This window comes from Morone saxatilis, unplaced genomic scaffold, assembly GCF_004916995.1.
Source record: "Morone saxatilis isolate NCDOM2014 unplaced genomic scaffold, NCSU_SB_2.0 Contig16, whole genome shotgun sequence".
Lineage (NCBI taxonomy): Eukaryota > Metazoa > Chordata > Actinopteri > Moronidae > Morone > Morone saxatilis.
Window position 1 is genome coordinate 17949392 of NW_023339718.1, and position 23598 is coordinate 17972989.

The following is a 23598-nucleotide window of genomic DNA, read 5'->3' on the forward strand; positions in this document are numbered from 1 at the left end:
TGAAGGCTTTACTGTGTCCGTCTGGGCAAGACTGGGAGGGGATATGTGTGTGTGCTGTGTGTGTGTGCTGTGTGTGTGTGTCGTTGTGTGTGTGTGTGTGCACACACATGTAAATGACATGGGATAGAGGAGGATGGTAAAGCCCTGCCAGCAGAGAAAATCCTGCCCCACTATTGACAGCTTCTCTTTTTCTATACCAAGAAAACAGCTGTCTTAGGAGGGAGAGAGGAGGCTTATCAACCCCAGCCCTGCATCTGGAAGAGAGAGGGGAGAAGAGAGGAGAGCAGAGGAGAGCAGAGGAGAGGAGAAGAGAGGAGAGGAGAGCAGAAGAGAGGAGAGAGATGCATGCTCTCAACCCCCCCTCCACGCAGCTTTAGAATCAAAGGCTTGATGAGTAATTAGTGATGATGAGATTAATAAGAAAGGCTACAAGAAAGTGCTGAGAGGGAATCTGTCTCCACTTAATTGCATTCAAAGAGCCCATAATGTAGCAGGCTACACTTACGACGTGTACAAATCAGTGAATCGACAAATGAATATGTAGGGTAACTCGTTTATTAATACATATAGCTTTGATTTATTTATTATCATCATGTAGATAAGGGCTAAAAGTGTCTTGCTTAATGGTATTATGCCATCTTAATTGATCCAGTCCTTCTTTCACATGCTATCTTTCTTTCTGATCTGTGACACTAACTAAATGAACAACCAATAAAATCACCAACTGCATCACCACTAAACTAGATGTGTTAGAAAATATTGAAATAAATCGTATCGCAATTTTTATTTTGTGATATTGTAATCAATTTTTGTGGTTAAGCCCCCAACCTGTAGATAGCAGTGTTGTAAACAGAAACCTAGGACTATAATGTTGGATGTTACAGCGACTGTGATAAATACAAATACAGATTTCACTGTTCCAGATTTTATTCATATGTGGGTGTGTTCTTTATACTAAAAAGGTTTTTTTTTTTTTATTAAATCGCAATATATTGCCTAGTTTACAGTATTGCAATATATCACAATATATTAAATTGTGACCCTTGTATCATGATAGATTTTGTATCACTAGATTCACAGCCCTACACTACACCTAGGCTGTTTTACTCCCACACACCAGTAACTTTCAAAACCTTTCAATGCTTTCAAGGACCAGTCATACTAAATCAATAAACTTTGTCTTGCAGTGCCATCACATGGTGTTGAGACTGAGACAAACCAATATGTTCGATACCGATGACAACAGCTTGAAGACATATACAATCCAACCAAGGACCAAGAGGACATTGTAGAGCAGTTCAATTTCAGTTTAGTTGCAGTCCCTCAATCCATTTTCTAAACTCTTTCAAGGACTTAACCTTAAAGGTCTATGGAGGCCAAAGTATAGAAAATTGTGAATGGGCACTTACAAAGTAAACGGCCCCAAAGCTGCCATGTCCGATCTCGTGAAGGTCACAGAAGACATCCTCGGGGTCATCTTTAAAGAAGAGGTCGGCCAGCTCGGGGTCCTTCGGCACCCCTTTCCGTGTGGACGACGGCATTATGGGCTGGACATGGGCTAGGCGCCGGGCACCACGCTCACATTGACACTACTGCTGCTGCTGCTACCGCCACAAGATGTCCACGATGGGCCCGGCATTGGCCAGCTTGACCTAAGAAACAGAATACAGAAGAAGATGATGAGCTGATTACATTTGTATTGCTGTGCAATGCTCTGGATAAGATTGTGACATTTGTTCGCTTCAGGCTAACTATGCAGATCCTCCGCCCCAAGTAAGCAAATATTCAAACATTTATGAAGATGGTGTGAATTACTATCAATATAATCAGTGTATATTAATTGCTAGGTAGTAAAACTGATAAGCATGCATTAGCATTAAATTACACACACACACACACACACACACACACACACACAAGTTAAGCTTGTCATTGATACCTGGGTACAGACATTGTTTGATCTAATGTTACTTCACAGTTCCTTCCAAGAATTCATGTGTGTGTGCTCCTTTCTAAAAGTACTTGTATGTCTTCTAGACAGCTGATAGGTGATGAGACAGGAAAAAAGACAGTCATATGATGACGGCTAGCTGTCTAGTCCTCCTGCTCATCCAAGTCACAGTCACAGTCACACTTGCTCACGCAAACGTGCACGCGCACACGCACAACGCACTTGACAGCTGAAGCTGAGTCACTGGTGCATAATTTCCACACATGCACACAGTGTAACAGTTGCCTGTGTGTGCGTGCAGACAAACACACTAACACTAAATGTTTTGTATCACAAGGCTGCAGCCAGGCCGTCAAGCGTGTGCGCATCCTGTGGACACCCTGCTCCAGTTAGCTCCGCTGCACATGCATCACGCACACTCGCACACAGACGCACACTATCTCTCTCGTTCCCATTTCTCTCTCTCTCTCTTTTTCTGTCTACCATGAAATCTCTGTGCACTTCAGCCAGATGCAGCAAGCAAATCTTGCTCCAAAGGCCGATCCCACAGAGCAGGCTGACATACAGGCAGAGGCAGCAAGACACACAGGCACCCAGGCCAAGACACTAAGCATCAGCATCACCCTAATCCCCTGCTCTTAAAGGGATCTAAACCATCACACCCACTCCAAAAATATCAGTCTTAAAAAGTCCTGTGTCCTCTGTTCCATGGCACCAGATTCATAACGATGGAGATCATTGAGAAACGTGAACAATACTAATGGGGATATCCTGATCCATGATATTTTGGTATTTTTACATAGCATTATGTTTGGTAAAATCCAACCAATGACAGCTTTCCAGTGATTCTTAATTAATATATTTTAAATGCATTTTAAATAAATAAAGATTATTATTATTATTATTATTATTTAACAAAATAACACACTTTACCAAGTTGTTGTAAAACATTATAAGATGCTCAAGGTTCAGCATCATTGTACCCTCATAACACTGGCTCAAGGCAGCTCATGTGTTGAAGGCCTACATCAAGAAATGCTGCTTGTTTGTGAGTTGAGGGGAGGACACAGGGGATCATTTATCTTATAAGTTTGGAAAATATTTATTCCAACAGCTTTGTGATGCCAGTGAGGGGGTGATGAGCATTAGACTATATAATTAGGGATTTATTTATTCAGATTAGCTATCCCTACAGCAGGAAAGAGCAGCGTGTTGGTCACATAAAGGAATGCTGCCTCTTCTTCTTGTGTATGGAAAGGTCTCCTGAAGCACCATGTCAACTCTACAAAGCTGCATAACCCAACATCTCAGCATTGGGAATGGCAGCCAGTTGTACTGTAGCCTGACTAAAGTTGATTTCATGGCATTGTGCTTTGATATCTTTCTAAGAATACCAGAGAACATGCTTGGAAACCAACACTGGGTTGTCACATAAACAACAGGCATGCTTACACAGTATGAAGGATCACATATACAGGCTTACATGCTTATTGCTTTAAGGCATCTCTTGGTCACTGAGGCATTTCTGAGAAGCATGAAAGCCTCAGCTGAGACCTCCACGTCTGTGATAGAGGTGTGAGAAATGATGATTGAAGAGTGAAGTACAGCATTAAATACAACCTGTAGGCTGCAGATTCTTGTATACACTATTCATGGATACTTGTGGTTCAATGAAAAACTCTTGGTTACACTGCTATTAAGCATTAGGCTCTGTGCTTGTTACGCTTTTAATAAGACGTTTTGCATAATTCTGTTTTTTCAGATATCTGATCAGTGGACTGCTTCAGTACCAAAAGCTCTAAATTATCCATCAGTACTCTGTTGTTTAATTAATGGGCATGGTAACATAATTCAAACATAGCAACGCAATTATGTACATATTCAACAAAGTAGGCCTTGCAAGAAAACCTATGCCTATGTCTTTGTATATTTAGGTGTGTGTGTGTGTGTTTTCTATCTGTTTACCTACAATATGAACTTGCATGTGTCCATGTGTGTTAGTGAATCTGTCCATGTGTCTGTGTGTCTCCTGGTTGCATCAGCCCTGTCTATCTCTCATCTCTCCCGCTTGAGCTCTGTAGATAGCTACTGCAATATAGCCTGACACAACCCCCACATCTCAACCCTCTTTCCATCTAAAATACACACACAGCACACACAGAGGAGTATGCTGCTTTCACTAATAGGGAAAAGAAAAAGGTTACCAAAGAAAAAAGAAAAGGAAAATTGGGGAAACGGAGAGTAAGAGAAAGAGAGATTTGACAAACAGAGCGATAGGGAGACAGACCTACTGAGAGTCAGTGAACAGTTTTACTCATGTGAACAAGCTTTGAAAGAAGACCTAAACCACAATGATGGAGGGAGTTGGCAGGTGAGTAAAAGACAGACAAAAATGGAACAAATGCACACTCAAGTCATGTGATCACTCTGGAGACTGCACACCTCCCTCTCAACCTCTTTTCCACTCTTTCTCCTCCTCCTCCTCTTCCTCTTCTCCTCTAAGATGTGTGAAGTGATGCAACGTGGCAACAACAGGTTGTAACACGAGGGGCTTGGTAAAGCTGTTACTAGTCCGGCAAAGCCCAGTGTTTGGACAGTTTGCTCTGTGTGTGTGTGTGTGTGTGTGTAAGTGTGTGTGTGTGTGGTTACTGTGCATCTATGAATGGTATTGTGCTGAGAGAGAGCTGATTAGGCAAATGGCTTAGACAGATTAAACGCTCGGTGTGTGTGTGAGTGTGTGTGTAAATTCTACATGTACTACATGTGCACTACTACTACACACCACTGTACAAGTGCAGGTGTGTGTGCATTAGTGTGTATGTGCAGGAATAACGTGTGCCTTGCATGCATACAGTGGTGTCTGAGTCAGTAAATGAGATGGCGTGTGTGTGGGTTACTATGGGGGTGGGTAATGATGCTAAAACAATAGCTATATGCAATGAACTATATATCATAAACACAAATTATATATAAAAGGGATTATATGGTTTATGCAAACGTCTGGCCTGCACTACTCACACTGGAACTGAAAATACTGTACGATTCAGAAAAAACACTGAAAATGATTTGACACTGATAGCTGATATATAAAAGTTTGACAATTTGTGTACATGAACGCATGCAAGCATACACGTGTTAAATGTGGGCCAAAGTTCAACATGCATACACACGCAGAAACACACAAACAAACAAATACTGTACACCCTCCCACCCCCGGGCCCCCTGTTGGTGATGTTATGACTAATTGATGTACCAACATGTTGTTGCAGGACCAAGTCCATCAGGCTGGTGGGCGTGGCTCAATGGGACATCACATTGTCTGCACTTGGCCAACTAAGAAATATACACTATAAGAAATGATCGAAATTTTCTTTGAAAAAAGTGATTGCTTCAGACAGAGCCTCAGTTAATGGATAGTGGGATGTTTTAGGGAACAAAAATGAAACTGTCCACAACATTTTGAACTGAATCCAGGTCCACCTTGACTGAGTTGCATTCAGTTCCATTACAAATTTGCTTTCATTTCTTCATTCTCTCTTTTAATACATTTCTTGAAAAAAACAGCTTTGACAAGGAGGAAAACATGATTTCCTTTTCATTCGTGCTGCACTCAGTTTCTTGGGTGTGCCTGGATTATATCTAAACTCTTATGAAAGTTCAAGTGAAGTGCATGCTTTTGAGGTTGAATGTGAGAGTTGTGTTTATATTTAAATGCACGCATGTATAGAGTGTGCACGGAAATATATTTGTGCCATTATGGTGGTTAGAGCACACTGGTGTCCATATGTGTGTGTCAGTTTATGTGTGTGTAGGTGTGTGTGTGTGTGTATAGCCAGGGGGTTTAGCAGCTTACTGGCCCCCCTATGAGCTTTAGGCAGGAACAGGAATTAGGCAGACTGTGGGAATTCTTACTGGGATTAAAATCACTAGCTTTAATCAGAAACGGAAATAAAATGACTGGTAAATCTGCAAAATTGTGCACTGAGACATAGTATGAAGGTAGTGTGCTTATAAGAGAGAAAGAATAAGAAGTCGAGTAATTGATTCACCTCTTAAAACTTCTATCATGGACGACTTACAGAAGAGAAGGCATTAAGGCTTGTGGAGTTGAGTGCGTGTGTGTGCGTGTGTGTGTGTGGTGTGTGTGTGTGTGTGTGTGTGTGAGTGTTTGTGTGTGTGAAGGTGCACATATGAGTGAGCAAAGAAGCCTGGCTCATACACACACTCATAGAAAATCACTGCACTTGAGTAATCCTGCCTACTAAAACCGTAAAAACTGCGTGCAGATAGAGTCCCACATCTCAACAGAGTGCGCGGTCCCTGGGGAGTACTGCATGTGTGTGCGTGACGTGTACATGCATGCGTGTGCAGGTCTCCTGCATGAAATTAAGTAGGTCACCCTCATTGTGAATGATATAGACGCCTATTTAAAAAGCACAGTGACAGGTTGTATGGTGATGACTAGCTTACTTAAAGGGCCAAATGTTATAGGGTTGTTTCTTATCAATGGAAAATCTGATATCCATGCAGGAATACACACTCACACATACACACAACCTTAATAGCACAATAGCTTAATTCAAATGTCAATCCTCCAGACTGGGCCCTTATGGACTGAAGCACTCACTGTCATTATGTCAAGTGTCGAGAAAGAGTAAAACAGAGATAGGCCTATATACAGTCTTATCTTTGATATACCCAGTCAAACTTTTCATTACTTTGAGGATTATACTGCTATTATATTCTCATATGAAACCCTCAGATAAAAGAACCTGAGGCCCTCTACATTAATCATCAGCAGAACTGCTTTACACTGCATGAGCCATAGTCTTCCTAGGGAAAGAGCAAAGACATCGGACCACCCATCAATGAGTGTTGCAGATTGACTGAACTTTTGCTCAGGTCGAAGGTGGGTGGAGCTATGAAAGGAAATGGGTGAGGTTACCAATATCAATATGCCAATAATAATGGCATCCCACCTTCACAAGTGCAACTACAGAGAGGGGAAGATGTCAGATTAAGCACATTTTGTACACGTTTTAAAAGAAGGTCTAATCAAGCAAATAAGTGCAAACACCTGTAAGGGTAGACCATGGGCGTGTAGGGCTCTGAAGCTAGTATGAGGTTAGTTGTGGATTGTGGAATTGCACAGCCCTGGTCAGTCTGAACTTCACAGGTACTCTGTCCTCAAGTCCAACAGTCTGCTAGTGAGGGGAAGTCCAGACATTTATATCAGCCCCCGTCTTGCCCCGAGGGTCATTCTGTAACCCAATTTGTTTCCCCTCTACCACACCCAGTCCCCACAAGCTCTTTTCCCACTCAGTGTGACTCAAAAGCAACACTTGCCCCTGACACAGAATGTAGGCCTACACGGGCCTAACACACATACGCTTGACTTCACACCAAATCCAATGATTGGTGTTGGCTCTATGTGTGATGATGACAAGTTGACAGAACTTCCTTCAATCACTACAGCTTAAAGATGCCTGCGCAAGACAACTGTTTAAAGAAAAACTGTTCAAACCAAAGTTAAGCAAAGACTAGAAACAGTGGTTTTAAAAAAAAAATTCAAACCAAACTCTGCAATTCAAGCATACCATTGTTTACCACATTCAAGAGCGATATCTAATTTCTAGTAATTTAACAAACAAACACATTGACATATGAACAAAAATAACACAAGTTAAATACTGTCAACCACAAAACTGGTCTGGGCTACCAGGTTTCTGTTTTTTGTTATTTTTTGCTGCCAACAAGCAACCTCACATAGTTATGTTGCAGCAACCCCCACACAGGAATTTGCATGTGCATACACACGCAGACAGCTTGAGGAAGCCATGGTACAGGCCAGAGAAACTTTGCCTCCTTTCAGACTCTGCTTTAATTCAGCGTGACAGAGGGTTGGTTAGATGTTATGCACGTTGAAGTGCCGACAGAGCAGCAGGCTTTCATTACAAGGCAAACAAGACCCAGTTTACAGTACAGTTGGCGGATGCCTGTGCTGGCTGTCCAACTGCAGCATGAAGGCGATTTTCAGGCTGCAGACGCGCACACACACGCACACCTTTACTGTACAGTGTGAAACAGAATGAACTGCAGGGTGACCTCAATGAGACAAGTGTGAGTTGATCTGTTGGATGCTTGCAACAATCTGCTTACTAGATAAATCATTTGTATCGCCTGTCAGACATTTTGCTTAACTTTGATGCTGGAGGTTGAAATACAATTTAAGATATTGGTAAAAATAAAAATTACATAATGATAAAAAAGAACACCAAATAACAGATAGCGATAAGCATTATGAGGCCTCCTCATATAGAAAAATGCCAGAGCAGACAGGATCAGAGAGTGTGTATTACCTACCTGTAGGAAATGTGTAAAGGGGGTGTCACACCAGCTTCTTTCTCCCTTTCGCTCTCCTTAGTTTAAGTCTAGAGTTGATTTCTTGCCGACTTTCCTCATGACTGGGTTAATGCTGTACCTGAGGTAGAAAGAGGAGGAAACAGGGTTAGATAGCTGAATTAAAATTAAATGAGTACATTTAAGTTAAACACATTAGAAAGTTGTGCCTGTCATAATGTGACAAGAGCTGGGATATGAGAAGTGGATTAATCAATTAGTTATTCAAGCATCTGCAATTTATACATTTTATACCTTGAGCCAACAAGTCATATTTTTCAAGATTGCTTTACAGCACAAACTCATAAGACACAAGAGGAGCAAGAGGAAGGTGATGTTCCTCCAGTACAAACACAGGGAAAGCTTTCAAATTTCCTCACAATAGCAGATGGTGGAATGACTCAACAGCCAATGAAAATCTCTTTAATGGCTGTCAGTTATTATCCTCTCAACTTCAGGATGCACAGCAATGATCCCTTCTTTTATCAGCTTCAGGAAAAATGACAATATAACCTCCAAAACAGAGGGGTTAAAGGAAATGTGGCTTCAATTCTTAACAGTATTGCCACTAACTGCACCACCAGTATAAGATAATGGCTGTTAGTTATGTCAGCCAGGTGCTAATAATACACTGTACATGGCGCTGGTATCACTTTATTGAGTATAAGATGGTTAGGATCCATGAACCATCTTCATGTTGATAGATTTCCCACTCCTGCTTGTCCACATTCAGGGTCACAGGGAGCGCAAATTCTATCCCAGAATGCACTGGGAAGAAAGTATCTCAAACTAAATGTCTTGGCATTTTATACAAAGTGCCTCCTGTTTGCAGCTGAACACATCCTCATTCAAATACGTAACTTCAAGGACACTACACACAGTGGACCAACAGAAGCTCGCACACACACACACACACACACACACACCAAACAGCCACGAGCAAGCAAAAATCCAATATTTTGCTTTCTCCCACACACGTACACACAATGTCGCACACAGTATACCCACACAGAGACATCAAATGTGAGCAAGTTGTTCTGACAGCAGAGCGCCGTCAGCTACTGGACTGGGTTTGGTTTTGACGAGCAGGTGGTGCAGCATCCACAGCATTAACAGTGAACCCCACCTGACCTGAACTATACGTATCGTCATTTACAAGACCAGCACACAATAAAACCAACTGTTTACAGAAGCAGCCCGGCAATCAGGAAGTACAGTAGATCCATTATTCACTATGCAAATGAGCCTGTGACCTTTGCTTGGAGACACTTCATTCCTGTGTGGAATCCAACTGCAACAGCTCCTTTCTTCATCTCCTCTACCTCTACAATTTTAGCAATTTTTCACCCTGCCCTCTTGTCATATTGGTTTCCACCCCCCTCCAACCTCCTCCTCTCCTTTTGATCATGCCGAGTGGGTGTTCAGAGGAACTGCATTCAATAATAAAAGAAGGAGAGGATGGAGGGATGACAGAAGAAGGAAAAAAATGTATTGTGCCCCTTGTGAGTGTCCCTGAATGATTTATAACACAAACTGACGCTTGCACGAGCCTCTGGGGAAGTTGTGGCTGCACTTCTCCTCCTCACTCACTCCGCCCTGCTTGGCATTTGCGACCAACCGAGATATAGAGTTAGAGAGGAAGAGTGAGAAAAAGTGTAAGGGTTAGAGGTTGTGTCTTTTACTCAAGTCCATCTTTAGGAGGCCCATTTTAAAGATCTGATCTGAATATATACTACTTTCAGGGCTGCAAGTAATGATTATTTTCATTCTCAGTTCTCAAGTGTTTTCTATTAGACGATTAGTTGCTGAGTTTAAGTTTAAATGTCAGAAAATAGTAAAAAAGGCCCATCACAAGTTTTCAGAGCCCAAGGTGAAGGTCTTCAAATGTCTTGTTTTGTCAGACCAACACTGTATTTAAAATGACATCATACAGAGAATACTCACACTGGAAAAGCTGAAAGCACAAATGATCAGCATTGTTACCTGAAAAAATCTAATTCTGCTTTTGTTTAGCTGAGCAGTGACTTGCAGTAGCCAAACAAAACAGGACTGATTATTGCTATATTTGGCTTAATAACTGAGTATTATAATGCTGGATTATCTGTTTTATAAATAACATACATGTGCACATTTGACAAGAGCAGAGTGCCAATGAATAAAAAGAGGTCAGCTAGGTTGTCTAGGTTGGTTGTCTAGTGGTTAAACCACATACTCTATATACTGCCACTGCATAGTCAGCTCAGTGTCCCTGTGACCATGAACTCAGTGTGAGTGTGTGCGTGTGTGTGTGTCTTGTGTTTGAGGAAAATACTGAGTTACAAAGGTCAAAGGGCCAGCTGAGGAGAGACATGAGAAAATTTGTTTAGCAGACTGAAAAAGGCAAGAGAAAGAGACACAGAGGATGCAATAATGTCATACACAGTAACTACATGAAAAGTAAAAATAAAAGAAAAAAATAATAATACAAAATAAAAGAGAGTTGTATCCAGCAAGGATTCACCGCCTGAATTTCAGGCCTAGTTTCTATTTTAATAATTAATATTAAGCTGCTTTTCATCCACAGCTTGGTCGGACTGAAGAAATTGGGCAGTGAAAAATAGTAATATAGTAATAGTAGTATAGTATATAGACAGAAAACATACAAAGTTATAGAAAAGCAAAGAGCTTCAGAGTAAGAATACTTTTGTGAAGCCACATCATTATAACAAACTGACTTCTTGCCAGGCCTGTGAGGTTAAGGTCAGGCAAAGTCTGCTCTAACAAATATAGTCAGATAATCATCACACCATCCGTGGTACAGTAGTACAACAGGGTTTCTGACCAGGTTCGTTGGTGTACTGGCTAATGACAAAAATCTTGATATCCAACTCCTACTTTCCGCTCCTCCTGTTACATGACACACGCTGTGATATGAATCATGAAGCCTGAGTCACAAGTCGTCAATTTCTGAGGCACAACTTGGCCAGGCAAACTGTTTCGACAACCTTGTATTGCATTTCTGTTCTTGAGCAAAACAATCCAACAGAACAGCTTTCACACGCACTGGCCAAACAATTCATCAAGCTGGATGTGATATTGGGAATCAATCAAGGACTCTGGCCAAGTTCAGGCCTCTTTCTCTTTCAGTTTTTCACATGCAGACTTTCAAGGGTTCATGAAATGTTGACCATCAAAACTGGCGGCTGATTCATGATGACATCACTAGCTGGATGCCTACTCGGGAATTCTGGGTAAAGGTAATGGTTCCCCTTCGCCAGCAGCCATCCAAGTACCATTGAGAAAGTCACTAAATTCTTTCAGAACACTTCCTCTTTAGCTATCATAATAATGTATCTGTCTTTATTAGAACGTTGAGTCCTCATTTGCTTGAATTTAATCTGTGATAATGACTTAATGTTCACAAATTCAACACTTGAGGATTCCCACAGTGCCTGATGATGACTGAGGCAGGCTTTTGATGAGTCATGCTGGAGGTAGGTGTGCTTTAAAGCTCACGTCCCTTAGTGAAATACTGCTTTAAATAAAGCTGAGACAACCAAATATGAGGCGATTTCCACAATTCGCAAAATTCTCTGCGGATGAAAATAAACTAATCCACTGAGATAGAAAGAAACTAAACATTGTGTCCTGATTATCCTGCCAGGGTGGCATGGTGTGGATTTTTATAGCAGTGACTCATTTTCACAGAGTGAAGAATACACACACACACACACACACACACACACACATATATTCTCTAAAGCAGGATTTGGAGACTTCAGGGCAGCTCTCATCTCAGGAGCTTAGTGACACTATTGAGACATGCATGCATACAAACACACACACACACACACACCAAAGACTGTTACCTTCTCAGACTAGCTTTAAGGCTAATGCCAACATAAATGTGGGTGTTGGTGGATTGAGGGACAAATACGAGACAAATAAGTGGCCTATCCACAGACTTTAAACCCTAGACTAAACTCTAAATCTGCAGTTTATTTAAAGCAATGTCCTCTTGCTGCCTTAAAGCATAAACAGCCCAAAACCTCACAGTGAATACTCCACTTGTGCTGTCCATGTTTAAAAGCTGATCTTGCCACCAATGACTTTTTACCGGCCTCTGCATTTCTATATCACACTGGGGATGAGCATGTGAGCTTTTCCATTCTGACGTTAACAACAGGAGGCACATCAAACTAATCAGCGTCTTTGAGCAATGAGCTTCAAAACTCTGGAAGAAGTCATCAAACCGGTCAACAGCAGAAGTTCAACATGCCTATTCAGCAACACAGTAGTGATTCAACCCTATTTGTCACCATTTAGTGAAAATGAATGGTTGGATAAAAGAAGAGTTTGATATTGGAATAAATACTAATAATCAGAACCTTAATAGCTCCCTAATTAAAGGTGTATCTTTTTAGGTTCTTCCAAAAATGTAAAGTGTGGTTTTGCAGATATGTATGTGCTGGACTGTTTCTTGGCCAGGCACAGTGACGTATTGCAGCTGGCTTTCTCTTCCAGTCCTTAAAACACAACGGTTAACATTTTAAGTAGTAAAATGTGACCTAGCCACGCTGCCGACAATGTTAAAAGTGTGTGATACACCCACACTACATCCAATCATTCACACTGGTAGACTGAACAGAGGAGTGTCGCTCCTCTGTTGCCCTTAAGCTTTAGGTTATTTCAATCTTAATCTCCATATTGATGTAGAAGAGCCTCTGGCAAGGATACAGACATGCAGCCTATATTGTAGAGTAGCACACGCACAACCATCACACATAAAAGAAAAATGTTCACATCGTCTTTTCCTCACACATGTCCATATATGGGATCCATGTGTAAAGTGGTATAGTTCAGGGCATGTGTGAAGTGTTTAAAAGTAGCCAGGGGCTGTGGGGGAAAGATAATCTCACTCTATCATGGAGCTTTGGACTGTGGTATGCTATCACTTCCATTAAACTTCAAACCATTATACCTACGGTTTTATCACTCATACATACCAACATACAGGCACATGCAACCTGTTGGAGGAGTCCCGCATTTATGTTTTAGATTCGCCCATGGTTATTTGCTTTAGAGCTAAAATGATTCGTCAATGAAACAATTAACAGAGCAACAATCCTGCTTTTCAAATGTGATTATTCTCTGTTTTGTTTTGTTTTTCTATGTCAGTCAACTTTTTTCATAAGCAATGGGAAACCTGCATTTATCTCCATGCCCTCAGGATCACTACTGGAGGGAAAACAGAGAAAGATTATTCCAGCAAAATCAAAATCTCTGAGATAATCTCACATAAAGCATATGTTAAACAAGGTCACACACACACACACACACACACACATTGTGGCACACAAAGACCACCCCTTATTCAGTGTGAAAGCTTTTTAGAGCAATCCCATGAATCCAGAGGGGTCAGTGTGTGAGTGTGTCCCTCTGGACTGAAGCCTGGAGTTCTCTATTAAAGTCATTCATCGTCTCTGGCAACTTTCAGTGCTCGCGCCTTTTCAGCTCAACTTTTTCTTTCTTTTTTTCCAACCTGGTCAATAGTGTGTGTGTCGTCTACTGTCTTTCTTTTTCCACACCCACACAGTCTTTCACAACACACAAAATCAACCTCTGTACTGTCTTTTTCTAAACCCCTCCCCCTTAAATAAATAGAAACACAGACACACACAGTGAATGAATGAAACAAGCGACCACAGTAAGTGCAGTGTCACAGAGCCATCACCAAGCTGTTCAATTATTCAACAGTCCCTCACAGACAATTTTGCACATCAGAGCAAGTGAGGGAGGAGCAGCAGGGGATAGCTCATGGGTACCACTAGCAGGGATTAAAGGTTATAAGGATCAACAAGTTCCACACACACACACAGAACAGGACAGAGCAAAAGAGCAGGAGAGCAGCACGTTTGGCTATATAAGCTGCAATTTATGCTAATCAGATGGTACTTCATTATCAAAGTGAGATGGCTATATATCAGTTTGACGTAACCTGTAGTCTACCATCACCACCAATTTAACACCCATTGTTATTGCCCTTAAACTTTTTATAAGGGCCTTGGGAGATAGTAGCTCAGGTGGTAGAACAAGTTGGCCATTAATCGTAGGGTTGGTGATCTAAATGAAGGGAACTGGGAAAACAGAAGAAAGACTTTGATGCACCTGATTACCTTAGACAAAGCACAATTAAAGGGCAGCAAATAGACTAAATCGTGATCTCAAAGTGCATATACGTTTGCAGTATGTGTTGTGAAACCATGCAGCGTATTGAAGTAAGAAAAGGAAGTAAAAATCTTGGAGAAAAAGAGAGCAATTGCAGATTCATGTTGTAAAACTTTACCTCTTTGCTATGGGTACCAGTATCAAAAAACCATTTGAATCATATCCACACCTAAAGACAGTTTGATACTATCTTCAGCACTCTGCTTTGTGAGCACTTATTTCTGCATCATGACAGCTTCCCGGTGCACCATGTGTCTTTGGTGACATGCCTGCAGTACAACACATGTCCAAATGTGGGAGTTTGAAGTTGATGTAATTTATTTTTCTCTTGGGCAATCATTTTGGTCTAACTCTATTTCTGAAAACCCTTGTAGGCCCAGCACAGTACCAGTTCATTATTTTAAAAGCACGACTCCACCAGCGCCACCTCCTCTAAGCTGACTCACTGAGTAAACACCAACATGCACGTGTGGTGGATTTAATGCAAATGATGTCCGAAAAACCATTCAATTAATCTGAAGCGATTTGCAGAGGCTGGGCATGTGTGCCTTAGCAGCAATGCCTTAGCCACTGTCCCAAACAGAATTTGAAATACATACATAAAAAAAAATAAAAAATAAAATAACACTTGCATCACCTCAAGGTTCACACTAACACTGTGCCTACACAGGAAGTATAGCACGAGTAGCACGTTAGAAAAGAAGCAGCAGCAGCTTCAGCCCTCTCTCTGTGTCTACACAGGATGCATTCAGGCGTAGTACTGAGTGTAGGTCACCACATTTTGGAAGAGCTCTGAGCCCCATACACAATCACTGTGGTTATGCATAGAAAAAAATAGGAATCTCTGTTCCTTCAGACGTGCGTGAGATGGCCGACTGAAAATCACAGTTGAAATGCCTTCTGTGTAGACGCGTCATAACCTACATCTTCTCTCTCCAAATTGGACAAAATCTATCCTACATCAGCTTGGCTTCTGGCTGTGGGTCAGTAAGAGTATGTACAGGAGGAGTATGTAAAATGACACTTTCCTACATAAGTGTATAGGCAGAGTAGGACTAGTATGACTGTGTGTGTGTGTGTGTGTGTGTGTGCGTGTGTGTAATGTGCCAACAATGCATCTTTGGATTACAATGAGACAGAGAAAGAGGTCATGAAGAGAGGATGAAAGACAAAGAAAGAGATGGCAGGAAGGAAAGAGAACGTGACATAACAAAGGGGAGAACAGGTTAAGACTGATGAATCTCCATTTACAGTGCAAGGAGGAATACAAGTGAATATGTGCAGAGTAGTTAGGTCCTTTTCATTAGAATGATTCTCTAGCAAACAAATAGTCCCAATGGAAACTGTCAAGAGTAAGGTTTTATCCCAGGGGTTGCCCAACTGTTTGGTCTGTGACCTTCTAAAACTAACTATATCCATGTGTATAAACTGACTTTTCTCCTCCTCACATTGATTGTTTTCTCTTCTGTCGTCTCCCTTTAATTTATCCTTCCCTCTTGTTTCATCTTCCTTGTTTGTATTTACATGCTCCCTATGTTTGTTTGATTGGGTATGGTTATACCCATATGTATATTTGTTGTTTGTAAAGCACTTTGGATCTCTGTGTCAAAAAGGTGCTATATTCTGTAAGTTTAACTTACTTACATTGTTTCAGACTGACATAATTATCCAGCATTTCACATGAAGACACACACCACCTTCCTGCTATGACATGTCAACAATTCTTTTCTAACTAAGTACTCTAAACTGATAGTGCTCTTCTGAGTTGGCACATTTTAATATCTGCAACTAAATATGGTCTATGCCCTTGTGGGAAATATCCAAAGCTGCTGCTGTGCAAATAATCCTGTGTGTTATAGTTCTACTGCTATCAGCGTCATGAGCAAGACGACAAAAGTAGAAGATGTTTCCTGAAGTATAATGTTTGCCTCTGTAGGAATAGACAGTTTTAAACCTGAAGCAAACAAGAATTTAATCTCCATCCCTGCAGCCTATGCTCGTCCAATTTGATTGAAATTAAATTCTAGCAGCAAATGTGGACATTAGCCCTTGGAAGAGGTAACTAATTCAACCTAATCTAATGATTATTTAAATTTGTTTTTAAATATCATGTCTAACCGTCCTCCTTGCTTATATGAAGCCCTTTGAACTGCCTCTGTGCTTGAAATGTGCTACATAAATAAAACTGTCTTGCCTTGCCTAAATTTGATTTAAAGGAAAGGAAATACTATTGCACTGCACACAGTTACTTTAACATTGTTTGTCTTGTGTAACCAAGCAGGAAATATCTAAGTCCTAGCTGAAAAACACACCTACTAAAGAGCTCATATCATCTCAAATCATTACAAAATATTGCATTCTTATTCTTATTATTCAATTCAGTTCATTTCAATTTATCTACAAAAATTATCTCACAGGTCTAGACTGTCTTCGTCGTAGCATTATTTACAGAGATCCAATTTTGAAGAAGTGAGAGATCAAAACCCATTCACAGAGAAGCCCAACCCCACTGTCTCCAAATCATTTTCCTCCACCTTCACATTCGCTGTGGCCTGCTCAGGTGCTGCTGCTGCTGGCTAATGAGCCCATATCAGGGGTTAATGACAGGGTTGGAGACCAGTCAATCAAAGGGTTAACAGGGTGTCATCTCTAAAGCATAGGCCAACGCACAAGTCAAATTTAATCCATAATACTGACCTGCGGTCAATGGGTTCAACAGAGAATCTGTCAGGATCTATGCACATCAGCCCAGCTCTATACACCCACCCACTTGCAATAGAAGAATTACCATAGTTTCAACACTAGATACACTGTAATACATGATTTAGTTTATACAGTATCTATCAGTGGTAATAGTATCAGTGTCTGTGCACCAATCCGATAACGACACAGTCCTCTACAGCTACTGTCCTTGGAGCATTAGTAGCTGATAAATATATACACAACCATACTTATGGTTGTTTGTCCTGTATTGTAGAGAAATCATTACAGATGAAATTATTATCTTTAATGTCTCATGGAACATATCGTTTATATCATACAAACTTATATATTATATGATATTCTCGCTAAATGTAGCAAATTTTGAGACCCTATTAGAAAATGTATTTCTACCTTTTCAGACCATCTAGAAAATGCGCAAAATATATTAAAATATACTATATTGTAATTCATTCCCATGCCTGCTGCTCAGAGTGACTCTTCCTCCTCACCTCTTGCCCTGTATGCAGGCAGGACTGCAGGCTCCAAGGGGAGGGGGACTTTAAACACTACTAGTGTAGGAGCAGGGGATCCAGCAGGGAATACTGCAAGGAGAGCGCCACTGAACCGGGCTCAACAGAGGACTGCTGATTTACAGAAGCTCCGAACAGGACGATAACTGTGGAGATGAAAACACGGTGAGTTCAGGCAGCGACAGGAGAGGCATGAAGCGGAGGAAGAGGAGCGAGTTTGTAGCGAGTTAATTTGTAAGTAACTGTTAATGTTATACCTGAGCCATGGCATCGATAAGTCAGCCAGTTTTTGTTTTTCTGAAGTTAAAAGTTATTTATTCCGTGTTTTGAACAATGACACTTGTGTGATGTTATACTGTGTTGAAATAAATGAACTACATGTTCAGTCTCCTTGCTGGTTGTTCTGACACATTCAGAATCATTATCACTTTTTCCATTATCATTTAACAGGCGGCTGTTAAAATATGTATATTTAAATAATTCAATTATATTTAATAATAGTCGCGACACGGGCAAAATACTACAGGGAAAAGCAAAATAAAAAACTCAGTGTAAAGTTAAATTATTACGTGTTGTTTTAGACTCTCTTCCACTGGGACGTTTCCCTTACTCTTGCATGCTTACACTATAACAGCATAATCAAAAATAGCACAGTCACATGAACAAAGAAAATGATTCTCTCAGCTGGAGTATGATTTGAAATTACAAATATTTAAATTTGGGACTGTTAAGTTTACAGAAAATACGACAAACCTGGCACCATGATCTCTTCCACAGCGGTAGTGTATCAACATTATATCCTTCACCAAGGAGGAGGATATGACTGTGTAGAGAGGCTTGGATACAGAAGCTGATTGACAGATAACATTCTAGTGTCATGAAGAAGTAAAAAGGCAGTGATTAAATCCTTGTTATTAACACTTCAAGCTATTCTTACAGACAAACACAAAGTTTCTATTTCACATAACTCCATGGATTAACAGTCCCAGACTACAATTTTGATCAGAATTCAATATTTCATTTAAAAACCTTTTCTTGTTCAAATATTGCCATTTCAGAACAAAATGTGATGGCATCTCTCTGTTTTTACAGCTTTTAGTCACTCCTTCAACTTTCAAATTGGCCAGTGTCCATTACTGTCTTTACTCACACCCATTGCCTGTGCTTTTTCACCATTTCAGCTAGCGTCAATCTGTCGCCAGCTTACAGTTCATGATTCCAATAGAAAAAGGAGGAGTTTGGTGTTAATATGCATGCAGAGATTGATTCAGTAAGAAAATGGGAAATGTAACAATAAATCCAACAAGGCAAAATCTGATGGCTGTATAAGATGTCCTACATAATAACTAAAATGATATCCCTCTTGTTGATTTACAAAAAAAAAGGAAAAGAGAGGACAGACAACCATCAAGGGTAAATGTCAATTAGGAGGTTTGGTCACTGAGGTCTCAACCTTTGGGTGAGGAGTTCCATTGACGCAGGGTAACACACGGGGCTGCTGCTGCTAAACTGCTGTGAATGCCAAAGACACACCATTTGATAAGTGTTGGTGTTTTCATCGATGTGTGTAACAGTCATTGCCACTGGCCACATCCAGCCAGCCTCAGCTGGGACTCTGGTTCTGAAATGGGCCATATCGACTAGGCAATAACCCTGGGCCTGTTTATGACACTATCAATTCCCAGCTGTATTGATTTTCATTGTGGCTGCAAACACACTCTTCAGTAGCACACCCAAACACATGATAGCTGTGGAATCACACATGCACGCACAGAAAATAATACAGAAAAAAGAATACTGTTCAGGTGCACACACACATATGAGCTCATAACTGATGGTATGTCAGACAGTACAGCAGTGAGAACGATCACTCTGGTATGACAGACAATATAGATTAACTATGATTTGCTCCCACAGAGGCTTTAGCCCCCACATCAACTATTCGGGCCCTTCAAAGACTCCAACTTTTGCATGTGTGTGTCTTGAAGGAGACTTGTGCTGAGATAGTCCTGGCGGTGTCCCTGACACCACAGTAACAAGTGCCTGTGGTCAAATGCCTACGCCGGCTACTGAGTCATCCTGCTGCTGTAGCCCCATTCTGCTTTCCCACAAGGCCATGCAAAATGCATGAGAGTACCAGAGAGTTTGAGTGTATGAGAGACAATGTGCAAACACACGTAGGCCTTGCACATGTACACACATACATGGACAATGTGTGTAATCATTAGTGAGTGCTACAGTCATTTTGTCAGCAGTGTGCATGGACACATGCAGACAGAGACTTCTACTCATTGAAGTGAACACCAGCTGATCTAGTTACAGCTCCAAGGGTGTTTCTGTGTGTGTGTGTGTGTGTGTGTGTGCATGTGCATGTTTGTATATGTACACAGGCAGAGCTGAGCATAGAGTGAAGTGCTACTCCAAAGCCCAACAGGATTTTCCAATCAAGAGCAGCAGAAAGATTAATAGAGGCGTATTGCATGCTCTCTACTGAAAGCAGTGCAAAAGAGAAATTATTAAAGTGAGTAAAACATGCAGCTGCCACTTACTTGACTTTTTTTCATAATGAAATATTAAAGAGACTCAATTAACAGACATGCTTAGCTGGACTATGAGCGGTGCTCCACTACCATGAATGGCAAAGGGTTAGGGTTAGTCAAACTACTACTGTCTGTGCATGTGTCCACCTTTCCCAGATAGGGTTAGCCAATCAGGTTTCCGGTGCTTTGAGAACAAAGACTGACACCCCTAAATCTTTTCAACCGCCTTCTTTCCTTAATCTGTCAACCAAGGTTCGCCAAATTCAGAGCAATAGTGACTGCTCTCCAGACAAAGCCAAAGCAATGAACACGAGTCTACTCTAAATCTCCCAGCTCACTGAATGGATTCCATGTAAGACGCCTATGCTTGGTGGATGAGACGCCCTCTCGGACTTTCTTGAAGGCCGTGTTCTTGGAGGGAAAACAATGATGTCATGCAGTCATTTGCCGGGGCCTTAAGGGATGGCGGGGGATGTTGTGATTCACGGTTATACACTCATGGCTAGGATTCCCAAAGCTGTCAGCTTCATAATAGACTGGATAAAAATGCCTTAAAACCACTAATGTATTACAAGGAGCCATGTTCAGAAGGAGCCCATGGCTTTTAGTTGACTACGAGAAGAAGACAAAAAAATGGGATTTGGGCGTTTGTGTGTCAAAGTCTCTGAGTGGTTCCATAGAAACACCACAAACTTCGCCTTGCTCACTGAATGCTAACATTACACAGTTCCTGCATTGTTCTCATTTTTATTGGTGTGACAGAGGAGCCATTGGTGTGCCAAATGACTTCATGACATTATTTGAGAAGTACCTGAAAGGTAGTGCCTTAAATTGACTCGTCTAGCTATTAAATCTCAATGGATGCAACGCTGCCTCCTCTGCCTTTTTCAACAAAAAAAAAAAAAAAAGCCAAAATGAAAGAGAAAGACAGGGGGAGGAAATCAAGCAGAGGAAACCCCAAAAAGGAAACATGCATCTAGGCCACTGAGTCATTTCCCTTGTGTTTTGCCTCTCCTTCTTCTTTTTCAAATATACACTGACGCTATAAATTATGTACATCATCACTTGGGTTTACATAGAGTGGGAGAGGGCCCATGGGGTTTAGGACTTAGGAGTTCAGCTTTTTATCCCCTGTAAAGTCTGGCCGCAATTAGTTTGGGAATTAATTCAGGCTCAGAACTTAGCCTTCCTCTTCCTCTTTTAGATCTGTACTGATTCATCCAAGCCTCTTTTATACGCATGTGCACTGGCACACACACACAAACACACACACGAGGAGGGGGGGGGGGTTAAAATAAAATATCTGCCCTGTGGAGATAGACTTTGCCCACAAAATGACTTAAAAGGTAAAACCAGCATTATAGTACTGTAGTTTACACTATACCAAAAGACGTGTTTGCTCATTCCACGACTAGAGTGTGAGAGATACAGCTGTAAATGCTCAGTTACATAAAAATAATCAATGAGCATCAATATTCCAACTGCAGCTAAAGTGTTGGGTCATAAGCACTCAAGTACTGATGGGTTTTGTTAAACAATTGTTTATAAGACTACTCAATAGAACAGATCTGGCCACAGGCAGCATGTTTGCTGGATTAGGCGAGGCTTCGTCAAATAAAGGTTGTCCCCACCTACCAGTCCTGATCTTCCAGTCCACATCCAGCCACCCGCACAACTTGTCGTGTTGTGTTTGTCTTCCCTATATGTCCATATATGATTCTCCCAGACCTGAATAAACATAATAATTTTCTTCAACCAACCCTCAGTCACAAAAGGACAAGGAAATCTATAGTGGTTTTTCTTCATTGTAGTGTGTGTGTTAATCTTCAATAGGGCTGCAACTGACCTGAAGGTTTAGAAAAAGAAAACTCTGAAACCAGGTGATTTAAATGTTTTGCTTGAAAAGCGTGGTGAGACTATATTTAATGAATGCTCATAACCATAATTGTGCATCTTGAAGCTTTCTTGCCTCGTATATTTGTCCCTTTCACTGAGTAAGAGGTTCAGTTTCCCACTTCAAGACACATGCTGAAAAATAGATGTCATAAAGCCACATTTTATTTTTAAAAGGACAATGTCAGTCCAACAAGTAGATCACTGTGCTGCCTGTTCTTTATTTATTCTGCTGTGTTCCCTTCATTTCTAACTCTGTGGGTTCAAGCTTGCTGTTCATGGTGGAATCTATTAACTTCACCCCCTCACACCCGGTCTCTTTGGAAAAGGGGATTGGAGAGCAGTCACTACTTCCTTCCAGTACACTTTCACTATCACTACATCCCCACTTTAGCAGTGCAGTGTGATCTCACCAGTACACAGAGATCACACGTCATGACCCCTGAAGTCCACCACAACCCTGTAGTCCTGTATGTGTTGCCAATAAATAATGAATCAGATAAATCTCTATATTGCAAACATTTGCCAAAAAAACAGGAATGGCCATAATACAGAGCCCAATAAATCAGAGTGTGTGTGTGTAGGTTAGAGAATGAGATGCATGGATGGATATTTTTTTACATTTTTATTTTGCTAAAACAGTGAATAAGCCATTCAGGATTCCTTCCTCTCCTGCAATTACTGTTTTCTCTATATATGTATTTTGCTTTGTATTATTGTGCCAATAAACTAAACTAAACTGAAACTCTAACTTGCCCGTCGATTATGGCCCTCAATCATGTTTATTATCTTGACTTATAACAGCTGTGTGTGGGGAGGTATCAGGATTCAGACCCAGCTTCTTTCATTTTCCTTGAATGCGGTTGACGATAATACTGTACAACTGAAAACTCTTAATTCACTTTGTCCCTCAGCAGTTTAAAAGCTAATCAATGAATGATGGCTTAATTATCCTGTGTTACAGTGCTCATAAAGCACTAACATCCAGCCTGTGATTATTGGTGAGAACAGTAACTTGAACCTAGACATCTAATCTAATAGTAATATTGGCCTGCTTCCTGCTTTTCATTGTGAATTGGTAGAAGAAGAATGTACAATAGGCTTTCCTATCTGACATGGCCCCTGTATCACACTAGGAAACAATAGCTGGACACGGGTCAAGAGGTTGCTGTCTATGAAAAGCCAGGAAGGGCGTGTGACTGCATCGGCTTCTTTGATACCCTCATGGCCTGATAATTTAACCATTTCCTTATTTGCCCTCTGGGACTATATCATCTCTGCAATTATCCAAGGGTTCGTGGCCTCCTGGCTTTGCAGCGCTGCACATCTGGTTCATTTGTGCTTGTGTAGGAAGAGCTGGTGTGTGTGTGTGTGT

General features: G+C 41.0%; 1 protein-coding gene across 1 annotated transcript in view; it reads right to left on the minus strand.

The window, feature by feature from the left end:
* Window positions 1–23598, minus strand: part of taok3a (TAO kinase 3a) — a gene marked incomplete in the record, with an annotated part of 64551 nt that overhangs the window by 32260 nt on the left and 8693 nt on the right. The window contains 3 exon segments of the mRNA XM_035657848.1: window positions 1410–1652; window positions 8315–8432; window positions 17770–17936. Coding sequence (XP_035513741.1) covers window positions 1410–1541 — 132 coding nt within the window.